The sequence below is a fragment of the Tachypleus tridentatus genome, chromosome 3 (assembly GCF_004210375.1).
Source record: "Tachypleus tridentatus isolate NWPU-2018 chromosome 3, ASM421037v1, whole genome shotgun sequence".
Lineage (NCBI taxonomy): Eukaryota > Metazoa > Arthropoda > Merostomata > Xiphosura > Limulidae > Tachypleus > Tachypleus tridentatus.
Window position 1 is genome coordinate 8,480,897 of NC_134827.1, and position 12,673 is coordinate 8,493,569.

The following is a 12,673-nucleotide window of genomic DNA, read 5'->3' on the forward strand; positions in this document are numbered from 1 at the left end:
TTTACTTGTATTAATCGATATTAACTTATTCTCTATTTGTGGAGATTGACATCGCCATGAAGTAGACGAAAGCTTTTCTTTTTTCTCTCTAACGTACTTTGCTTATTAGTACAGCTATAAATTAGGAAGTTATCGGTACCATTTTTAGTTTCTTGTTATTCGGATTCAAGACGATTAATTTAGATCAGTAAAAACTATAGATTGAAAGTACGTTCAAGTACGTAAGTATTGGTTAGGCCAACCAAACTATATTAAGTTTCTAGCTCAAGTTCTCAGAAAAATCATACGGGTTGATTGTTATTATTCACTTACAACTTTTAAATTCAAATTTGTTAACTTTTATGAAATTCTCTTAAAGAGCGTTCAGCGTCACGCTATATTAGCTTGAGAAATTAGCTTAAATAATTATGCCTGATACAGCTGTACCGAGTGCAAGCTGGTGATAAAAAGAAACGGTTAATCTCGATTCTGTGATGTTTTCTATAAAGGAGACTTAATGACACTGTTTTATAGAAACAAAAACTACCACCATATATTTTAAAATATCTAGTTAGTTCTATAAAGTGAACGTCTGTTCCGAATAGACTGACTCGACATGGCCAAGTAGTTAGGATGCTCGACTCGTAATCTGAGGGTCGCAGGTTCGAATTCTCGTCACATCAAACATACTCGCCCTTTCACACGTGGGGCGTTATAATGTGATGGTCAATACCACTATTCGTTGGTAAAAGAGTGGCTCAAGAGTTTGTGATAGGTAGTGATGACTATCTGCCTTCCCTCTATTCTTATACTAGTAAATTAAGAACGACTAGCACAGATAGCTCTCCAGTAGCTTTGCGCGAAATTCCAAAACGAAACAATGGTTACACCCATTAATAAGTTAATGATTTAGTCAAAGCAACAGAATGGAGCCCAAATCTGCAGAATATCTAGTGGTAAGATTAGATGATATACAGAAAACAGTTGAACTAATCCGAAAAACTCGACAGTAAAGGTGAATTCCTAAAACATTTTAAATTTTTAAATAAGTATTTAGTAAACCTGCATGACGACTTAGGTACACCACTCTACTAGCCCTGTGTTCACCTAATTTACTCCTTTTTATCTCGTAGAAAACTGTTGGGGTTTTTATATATAAATGGATATTCTACTGTAGTAGGTACCTATAACCTGTTGGCACTAATTGCCAACAATAAATGGACAGCACACAATCCACCTTTTTTACATACATAAATATGTTCAAAACAAGTCAAACGTATATAGAAAATTCTTTACGCTCTGGATATCAATTGTATCTAAAATTTTTAATAATTCACTCTTCTTTTTAAAAGTCACCAATGGCTAGTTCATTTATTTTAAAACTCGGTTGACAAGACGACTTATTTTTTCCATTCTCTTCCTAACTATACAACCTGCGATAAATTAACTTTAATTAATTGTTTCCTTTTCGTCAAACTTCACACAGACAGGTTCAATTGCTTAAACACCTTTTAACAAGACAATTTACTCTCCTTATCTCTACTAAAGTGTGAAACTCACTTTAAAATATCGTCTGTCATGACTATTCACTCTCACGCCGACTAAATTCACGTTTTCTAACTTTTTCTGTATGAACTTTAATTTTTGCTTCACTTTACATGGCCTTGTTCGGTAACATATATTATGCCCAACTGAATCCTCGAATTTTTGACAAACTAAGCGAACGGCGCTGTAATGTAACGAGAAAATTACCGGAAATTCGAATAACATTACGTGAACAATATTAGTATAGCCTAGACAACAATTTAATTGCAAACACAACATGCGACAAGTACATAGTTACGTAATGAGATTTGTCATAACTAATACTATCCATCTTTAATACTCTTGTCTTAAAAATAAAGTAATAAAATATTAAGTCGCAAAATAAACTGAACACTTGCACCAAACGTTCTTGTTTTTCCAGCAAATACATTAATTCTTAATATTGTCATTTTTAGATCTGACCATATCATCACGCATTCTCTCCACTTCTAAAGCTATGTGGCTGAGAAGGGCAGGAATATCGAAATGCTCCTCGGTGGGACAGCGACAAGTCTTCGGATTTACAATGCTATAATAAGGGGTTTCACCCCCCCCCTTCCCCTCCAACCTAGTGTAGATACAGCAGATCGCCTGATGTGGTTTCAAAATTTCAAAATTTTAGTTGTCACAATAATGGTAATGGTATACAATGTTTTAAAATTCTTAATGTGTCGGCTTAGGAAAATAATCAAATCATAACGAAATCTAGTAAATTAATATCCAATAGTCTAATAGCGTAATTTAAGTAAACAACAAAAAACATTATTTCTGAAATATTTTTCTTAGAATGGTCAGGTGGTTAGGACGTTTGACTCATAATCTGAGGATCGCGGGTAAGAATCCACGTCCCATCAAACATGCTCGCCCTTTCAGCCGTGAGGCCGTTACAATGTTGACGGTTAATTTTGCTGTTCATTGGTAAAAATAGTAGCTCAAGAGTTGGCGGTAGATGGTGATGACTAGCTGACTTTCACTGTTAAATTAGGGATAGCTCTCGTGTAGCTTTGCGCGAAATTCAAAACAAACAGTTCGCCGGTGGAACAGTGGAAAAAAGGACCAGTCTAAAGTTGATATTACTCCAACTAATCAGTCAATTTTAACAATGTAATGACCTGACCCTCCTGGGTATAAAAATTATATATACCCAAATACCAGAGACAGACAGACAGAACAGTGACAAATCTTCGGATTTACAATCAGGGGTTTGATTCCCCTCAATGAACATAGGAAATAGCCCAATTCGATGTAATTTTTGCAATATGGAGGTATAAACTCAAAACAAACAAACGACCTTTTATTATAATAATTTAAGTGCTAACATTTTAATGCAGTTATATTTTTTGTCTATGCTGTCTTATGTCAGATCACACTTAGTTATTTATTAAATACTTAAGATGATATGTTTTAAAAAGTTAGAAATAAATTATTCATAGTTTCATTAATAGTGAATGAAAATAAAATAATTGAATATTTTGAACTTAATAAACGCATAGGTTGATCTCCACAAAGAGAGAGAGAAAATAGTTAAAATGACAGATAAATACATTAGTTCATCTTCATTTTTTCAGACTTGGAGAGGAAGTATCAGTATCACATTATTGTCATCATTTTGTCGAAGGTCATTTAGTGTCTGTTTTCTACCTGCATTAGGACTACTTCACACAAGTAAGTTTGGTATAAATTTACTTTTGGCCTATTTCTGATTCTCACAAGTATAATACACATTCGAAATGCTCAGTAAATCTTTAGACATACAAGTAAGGACATGGGTATGAAGCTAACAAGAGTTATTACGTAAATAATGATGTGTGTATATATATTTATATAGATATATATATAAAGCTGAAATTGAGTTTCTTAATACGTTTAGTTACTTTGTAAATAACTTGTCACTAATTTTTTGTATTACCGTGTTCCATACATATTTATATGTTTACGTGAATAAAAACTAGAAACTTAAATTTCGAAGGATAAACAACTACAGACACGTGTTTAAGAAATAAAAGATTGGTTGCAGTTCGTAATTTATAATTTTACGTTAGTAATATTAAACCATTCGAAATAAATTAGTGAATTAGAGGGGAAAAAATATTGTCGAAACTTAGTGTACAACAAGTTGTGTAGTAAGTTAAATTATGCTCCACAAACACAAACTTGTATCAAATGTAACACAACGATTATTGTAGCGATTTAAACACACGAATTGCGTTTTTTTCTCTAAAAATTCAAATGATGTGCGGTTTTTCAACTCTCAAGTATTTTTATTTAAAGCTGTTTTGAAGTCATAATTGTGTTATGCGTGTATAGGTTGAATTAAATTCAATCCAAAGATTGTGTATCGTCTAGCACATTTGTGTCCTGCTTTGTTAGCCCACAGTGCAATTGTAGCCACTTAAATACCAAACATGTATTGTCCTTCAACACAAGTATTTCTAAAGTATTGGTGTAGAAATGACGAAATCATAATTTGAACATTTGGCTGATAACTCTGCCGTAGTCAATAATACAACACGTAACATTTCGGTAATAACTGTAATAATTAATAAGTGATTAAGAAGATAAATTACTTGGTTGAACTTGTATAGAAAAAACTTTTTTACACTTTTGCCTCCACACAACGTGGGGCCCGGCATGGCTAGGTGGGTTAAGGCGTGCGACTCGTAATCTGAGAGTCGCGGGTTTGAATCCCCGTTGCGCCAAACATGCTCGCAGCTTTTAGTCGTGGGTGCGTTATAATGTTACGATCAATTCCACTATTCGTTGATAAAAGAATAACCCAAGAGTTTGCGGTGGGTGGTGATGACTAGCTGTCTTCCCTCTAGTCTTACACTGCAAAATTAGGGTCGGCTAGCGCAGATAGCCCTCGAGTAGCTTTGCGCGAATTTCAAAAAACAAACCACACAACGTGACCGTCCAAGTCGATAACATAAGATTGCGCTAAAAAAACACGCAGTCGCGTTACAGACGTTTTCACAATAAATATTGCCACACCCAACAGTTTTAAGTGGTAACGTGTATTTAGTACTTGTGTATGGCCTTACATGAAGCCAACATAATAGTAAATTGACAAACAACAGCATAATAAATCTGTTTATTTTAAATTTATAGAAAAGTGTAGCGTGTTTTCCAAATTTAATTATGTTGGCAAAACGTTTTTTTATTGAGTAATTGTGTGATATTGGTCCAAGTTTTCATTAGTGACTTTGACTTGTGGGCCCGGTATGGCCAGGTGGTTAAGGGGCTCGACTCGTGATCTAAGTTCTAACTGTGGTAATATTAAATTGAAGTATGCATGTCAGTGTAACAATAAATTTTAATACTGAAAGTCATGTTGGACTGATGTATGTATAGCTGCTTTATTCCCATATTTTTTGTTTGCATTTCATTTTGGCACTGTCATCCCTACATCATTTTACATTTACGAAATATTTTACTAACTCGTTTTGTAACATTTTTTTTTTCCTTTAGTGTAAGTTACTATAACTTTTTTACTCCTTCATTTCATATGTAATATAAGGATTGGCTCCCTAAAGACACCGACTGTATAATGTTCAAAGCACTGTCTATTTTGCATGTTACATTGATCTAATGTTTGTGTACTATTAACTGGAAATCTCTATTTCATTTTGTATTTTTTAAAAGAACACTATATTTCTGTAAAACAACCAACTTCAAGGGGTAATGATAACATTTGTTTACACTACAATTATGATTATTTTAATTAATACTAGCTTTTATGACTAAGCGGGCCCGGCATGGCCTAGCGCGTAAGGCGTGCGACTCGTAATCCGAGGGTCGCGGGTTCGCGCCCGCGTCGCGCTAAACATGCTCGCCCTCCCAGCCGTGGGGGTGTATAATGTGACGGTCAATCCCACTATTCGTTGGTAAAGAGTAGCCCAAGAGTTGGCGGTGGGTGGTGATGACTAGCTGCCTTCCCTCTAGTCTTACACTGCTAAATTAGGGACGGCTAGCACAGATAGCCCTCGAGTAGCTTTGTGCGAAATTTCCAAACAATGACTAAGCGATTATATCATGCAGTGCAAAGATGCATATACAGTAGATTTAGGCTTAAATTGGCATTAGTGAAAAACGTTGTTGTACAGTTACCTCGACTGAAAAAACAAATAAAAAACGAAGTTTGGTGGGTTGGTCACTTTTCAGTTTATTATCTTAGCGATGGTACAAATTCACCTAATATTTAAATTCTTCAAATTGTTATTTTTGATTAATCACTGGACCAAAGATTTCTCATGTTCCATATATCTTTAATTACCTAAATAATTTATTTTATATTAATTCACAGATTCCTCCCACAATTTTGGAGCTAGCACGACCAAATGTAAACAAATTCGGCTTGGCCTTATTTTTAAGTCGTATCATCCCTGCTTGAGGGAGAGGGAAGCTAAAATGTAATCGGAAGATTATCCCAACATGGCGAAGTTCTAGAATATATTTTCAGCGTTGTTGAATCCGAATTTAACATCGGATTTTGTAGTTTTGATCAACTTTGTAATTTTGTAAACGCCATATTTGAAACTGTGTCTCTGCTACCATTGAAATATACAAGGACCAAATTGGCACATACGCTCAGGTACCACAAGATAGCATCCTAAAGAAGATTGTTTTGATTGAGGACCCCTTTGCTCTTTTAGGTAGCTACCAGAAAAAATTGAGGATACCGGAGAACCTTTATGCACAATGGGGCCTTTATGAATGATTAAGATGCTTGTAAACCCAGCAGAGTAGCGTGAGGATTTTATAACCAACTTTATAAACATTTTCAGGTTTTCAGTTTGTGTACTTGCATAACGTTTAGGAATTAATTTAAAAAGAATAATGACTTTCTTTCCTACTGGTATATGAAATCATTAACTGTCTTCTTAACGCTCTTTAGTTCCCTAATACGGCCGCTTTGGCTGGCACGGCCAGGTGGTTAAGGCACTCGACTCGTAATATCAGTGTTGCAGGTTCAAATTCCGTCACACCAAACATATTCGCCCTTTCAGTCGTGGTGACGTTATAATGTGACGGTCAATCACACTATTCGTTGGTAAAAGAGTAGCCCAACAGTTGGCGGTTAGTGATGATGACTAGTTTAACACTGTTAAATTAGGGACGGCTAGCGCAGTGTAGCTTTGCGCGAAATTAAAAAACAAACAAACACCTTGTCTATCACCTCAAAATAAGGAATGGTTAGCGTATACAGCCCTCGATTACCTGCGGACGAAATTCAAGTTTACATTTATATAAAATATTTTACGTAGAGGAGCGAACAACGTTTCGAGCTTCTTCGGTCATCATCAGGCTCACAAAAAACCAGACGATCACCAAAGAAGCTCGAAACGTTGTTCGCTCCTCTACGTAAAATATTTTCTTAATCCAAACGAGCCGTTTTTTACGTATATTTTTATCTACAAGTGGGTTTTCTTGACATCACTCAAGTTTACATTTGAAATATAATTGCATGACGCGAATATCTTAGCTATTAAAATTATTATACGACAGATAATTTTTATAAGTTGTATAATTTTTTATTTGCTTTTCAACTTCATCTGAATGTTATTTTGCTTTCAGAATGCATCTTATATTCGATAAACTACAAGATAAAAGCCAAGTTCATATACACAGATCTTTTTATCACGGGAAAATCTTCGTTCAGTATTGGAAGCTGGCATTTAATCAGGTAATATGTTATGTGTGTTTCGATTGATATATTAATCAGTGTGCTGATGTATTATACACTGTTAATTTCAAATAACACAAGTTTTGTTCTTTTATTTGCTTGTTTCTTTTTCTTTAGTTGCGAAATATGGCATTTTAGCAATTTTAACGACAACCACTTGGTCATAGGGATTGCAATTAAAACAAGTGGGAATCCCCAATAGCCGTGTCAGTTGAAATTCTTTTAGGCAGGATTAGGGCACTTATTTTCCCATTTTATTAACCATGTTTTTGTGAGCTAGCAATAACAAACATGGTGAGCTCGTATATCCGATTCGATATTATCACTCATTAGAATGTCTAATCCTGCCTAAAAGAATTTCAGTTTGAGGGTTGATTCTTAAAGTAAATAAATCTATTAGATCTTGGGTGTGGTCAAATACACAAATCAAAATGGTTTGACCTCCTGAGCTTACAACTGTGATTATATCTCAAATCGGGCAAAATATTGCGGAGCAACGAGTAAAAAGTTTGTATTTCAAAAACAAACTTGAAGACATTGTATGAACAACTGTCACAGAATATCTTCTCTCATTTATAGCATTATTCCAACTCTGACAATTTGCTTTGCTAGCATTCACAGCTTTCATAAAATTGACGTCGATTCGAATCCTGTAAGTAATTCTATAATTATTCGCACTGCGGGTAACTATGATATGATTGTTTGTTCGCGAAATCATCTCAAGTAACAGGACTCAGAGAAGTAGCGATCCTGTTGAAACGTATTGTACTACTACAAGGTAACTGTTTTTAAAACCCTGCGAAAGGAGTATAATTTTGTATCTCAGGAAGGCAGGTATTGGTATTAATACTTTTGCTAATAATAGTAAACGTGTCAATACCTATACCAACCTTCCTGAGATACATTTGTACTTCAAGAGGGTTTCTCGTCATCACGGAGTGTAATTTTGTCTCGCGGAGGGTACATAATTATATAACTAAAGAAATATAGCATATTTTCAAATAAAATGCGCATAAAAATGATTTAAGATATTCTTGGATACCATAACCAAGAACAAACAAACAAGAAATAAAAACTGGAAAAGTTAATGGCGTCGACGAAATCACCATCATTTTAGAATCCATTAGTCACAACGACTACTTAAAAACCATTAGTTTGATTTAGTATACTTCTGAAACAGTAGTGGTATCAAAAACCCTTTATTGAAAATGAATAGGTTGGTCAAATATGGCCCGGCATGGCCTAGCGCGTAAGGCGTGCGCTTCGTAATCCGAGGGTCGCGGGTTCGCGCCCGCGTCGCGCTAAACATGCTCGCCCTCCCAGCCGTGGGGGCGTTATAATGTTTCGGTCAATCCCACTATTCGTTGGTAAAAGAGTAGCCCAAGAGTTGGCGGTGGGTGGTGATGACTAGCTGCCTTACACTGCTAAATTAGGGACGGCTAGCACAGATAGCCCTCGAGTAGCTTTGTGCGAAATTCAAAAACAAACAAACAAACTGGTCAAATATAGTGAGTGAATGAGACAATGAAGCAAGTTAAACGTTATATAATTATATCTGATCGTTTGTGATTTAACGAGTTTTTACTCTATCCGAACGACCATCTCGCTCTAGAACAAAAGCAAAGGATCGCAGTAAAATTCTGAACCTTATAAAATATGACTAAATTTTTACTTTGTAGTTGCGTCAACAAATTGTCAAACTTCGTTGTTTGTAGTGGAGAATATTTGTCATTCATACAAGTACTGACTTTTAAGGTATGTTGAAAAGATAACAGGATAACTTTTTTACTTTATTCTATTTAATAGGATAATATTTTTTTTACTTTGACTTAATGGAAACGTAAATTCATAATCTGCAGTTAATATATTGTACAGACAATAATAAAGTATTAGCAGTAAAAATGTTAAAATCTCAACAATTATTTGACAGAATATACTTGATGTGCATAGCACATAATAAATAAATGTAGGTGTTTTATATTATACTATTGTTTTGCCTTTACTAAAGACTATATAAACACAATCAGTGATGTCGAGAAAACCCACTTGTAGAGAAAAATATACATGTAAAAACGGCTCGTTTGGGTTGAGAAAGTTTTTCATGTAGAGGAGCGCTCCTCTACGTAAAAAATTTTCTCAACCCAAACGAGCCGTTTTTACATTCTATGTAAACACAGCGGTAAAGCAGATCGATTCGCATTTCAGTTTTAAGATAATAGTTGTTTAATTAAAGTTAAGCCTTTAGTTTTATTAGCATGGTGAATCAATTCAGTGCTGTACAATTGTATAAATAACGCTAGTTTTGCTTGTTTAAATCAGTTTGTTACAGTATTAACATTATAGTTAAAACGTTATTTGTTTATTTTCACACGGGTACCTGCAGCACATCTGAAGACTTGATATACCAAACACAGGAACTCAAGTTGGCAGGAAAAATGAGCATCATTTACCACTACTGCCCTGAACCTGAACAGTTTCATCTGGCAAACTATAAACTAGGAGCTGGTCTCGCTTGTTAGTGTTAAGAGACCTATCCACCTGCCTTAACAGCAGGATCTACCGTATAAAGTGCAAACCAATATTCTGATGAAAAAGTAGTGTTCAAACGTATCATTAGTTTACAGGCAACACACAAAAATGTTGCTAACAGTCAAATAAAAGCTGTTTAAATTACTTTATCTTTCACAGACACCTAATAATAAGTAAAACCCATAACGTAGTTATAATTGTGTTTTTCTGTGATGAAGTAACATATTCCGACTCAAAAGAGAATATGTAACTTCACATTTTTCAATCGCTGCTGCTTTTGTGTGAAGTGGTTCTCTGCAGACAAATAACAGTTGTATGATATTTAAGAACAATGGCAGCACACTGTCTGACCAGTTGTAGTTCCAAAGGAAGGTAGCTATCAAACTGGGATATCTTCAAATTTGTATAAACTACTTTTTGAAAAAAAATCTAAGTACTGTAATTTATTTAGTTTTGTTGGACACTGATACTCCTCTCCAGACAAGATGTAGTAACTAGACATCACTGTGTAAGACGTGGTGAAAGAAATCAACATGGGAAGTAATGGAACATTTCTCCAATTTATTTGAATATAATGAATGACATACTCTTTGTAAATAAACCAATCTTCTGGTTCAGTCACCTCAAGAGTCTGCAGGGATTATGGAGATTTATTACGATGGGGATCAAATGATGTGTCACAAACAAGTTCAGCTTGTTTGTGTTCAACAGATTTTAGATATATATGGTTCACAACGATTGAATCAATTAAAATTTTTCAGTTTTTTTCCACGTGACCCCCTCTAATTGTGGTAGTAGCAGAAAGTCTAAAATATTTTGTTCATGTTAAACAGCTAGATTAAGTAAAATGATACTTTTATAATTGACACTCCAAACTATTACCTGTACTAATATAAAAGCCCTGCTTGAATTTAGTTAGTGCTAATAACGTCTAATATTTACTCTTGGGATAAAAGAAACATGGTTGTGCTCCTTGGAAAATTAAAAGGTAGATATCCTTTTCCGAAGTTGAGATTTCTGTAAATTTTATATTGGCTTAATAATTAGATATATAGTCCACCAAAGCGATGTGTTGGTGATCACTAGAACCTGAATAAAGTACTGGTGCTAAACAGATCTTAATTAAATTGTTGGTGCAACAGATACTAATTGTTAAAGCTAATGCTAGTAAATATCTATGATTGTTTTTAGCATTAGTTAGAAGATATGATAGGCTGCTAGTGCCAGGATAGCCCGTTCTGAACAATTTAGAAATTCTGCTGTATTTATGTAAGATATATTTTTCAATAAATACATTTAACAGTTTAATTTGACAGGCCTTGATAAATTGCCAACGTTAAAAAATTATCATTTTTCACACCATAATAATATAAAAGGGTGTATTGTTACTACTAACATAATTAAGGACACATGTAGCAGTAGATACACCTATGGTATGGTTCTAAGTTTTTGATCAAATTTAAGGTATCATTTACTGATAATCAGATAAACTTGTCATATTCTATAAGAGTAAAATAAATTGATAGCACTAGACAAATCTTGTATACATTGTAAATATAGATAGAACCACGATTTTCTGGTATTGGTAGACTCGGAATATATTGTTGATGCTAGGTAAATCCTGGAAACAGTATCCATACAGTTCGATGTATTCAGTATTATACACTGATGGGAAAACAATGTACCCATAAAGCATGTATAAATAAACAACTGTAATTCTCTCATAGGTTCCTACATCCAGAAAATTCATGCTGTGTGATATTTTTTAATATAATGATAATCTAAAATTAACACTAGAAATATAGAAATATGGTTCTTGAGTTTGGTTGCAAGTACAATTGTAAAATGAGCTTGCTTTAAACAAAACTAATTTATTGAAGTCAGTTAAGTTAAATGGACTTTAAAGCTTCTTTCAAACTTACACTGATTGTTTTACAATCCATCTACTATAATCTGATAAATCCATGAAAGTAACCTATGTTTCTAAAGTATTTTTGGAACTTTCTAGCAAGAAGAGATTCTCCAAAAACTTAATGTATGTATGTACAGAAAATGGCTGAGAGAAGTCTCGAAGTCCATTGAGTTGTTTTATAGCCTGTTTGCCAAAACATGAATGAATGTTCTTTTCCAACTCACCAGACATACTTGTGTTCTTACAATCCATTAACTTTACAGTGAATATCATATTCTATGATGCCATTACTTATTTTTAAATAACAAACTAGTTACAATTGTGGGGCCATCTTACTTTAATATCTCTCTCATGAATGCAGAATATTTTCTCATTCTCCATTTAAAAAGTTAATAACACAGCTATAATGTGTAGTTGCTTGAATCTGTGTAAATAGTGACAGTGATAAACTATACCAAAATATAATGAGCTGTACATTTGCACCCTAAATGGTAGCTGTAAATTGTGTTTTTAAATGGAAGTTGCTGAGGTGAACTTGATCGAAAGGTCTTTAATTCTCAGCTGATCTAATATATAATTATGTTGTTGTGTTTAAATTATTAATGTTCAAGATATTGATGTTATATGTAGTTTCTACATTTACACAACCCTCCCTACACAGGTTCTTTAACATTTCTAACTAAATTTGTTTACGAGATCTAAGCTATAACACTTTTTCAACATTTATTTCCATATTAAGGATGTTATTTAACTTGTTTTTCTCTTGCTCTTACATTTCAAAAAGGATTGTTTACAATAGTACCTCCCCACACACACAAATAAGTACAATAAAAAATATAAAATTACATGTAACTCTTTGCTATAATTTTTCTGAAATTTTCTGTGAGTACTTGGTAATGTTCTTTCTAGGTTTAACAATCATGTTGTGTAATTGTCTTCCTTGTACTTTGTAGAACAAATGATTAAATTCTTAAGCAACTCTTTAA

At 34.0% G+C, this 12,673-nt stretch overlaps 1 protein-coding gene across 9 annotated transcripts in view; it reads left to right on the top strand.

The window, feature by feature from the left end:
* The window catches only part of LOC143246300 (protein vein-like), a 110,195-nt gene extending 97,522 nt beyond the window's left edge, over nt 1-12,673 (top strand). For all 9 annotated transcript variants that reach the window (XM_076492780.1, XM_076492783.1, XM_076492784.1 and 6 more), the window contains 3 exons: nt 3,132-3,228; nt 7,138-7,246; nt 9,630-12,673. In XM_076492780.1, coding sequence (XP_076348895.1) covers nt 3,132-3,190 — 59 coding nt within the window. In that variant the 3' untranslated portion in view covers nt 3,191-3,228; nt 7,138-7,246; nt 9,630-12,673. The remainder of the gene's footprint in view (nt 1-3,131; nt 3,229-7,137; nt 7,247-9,629) is intronic.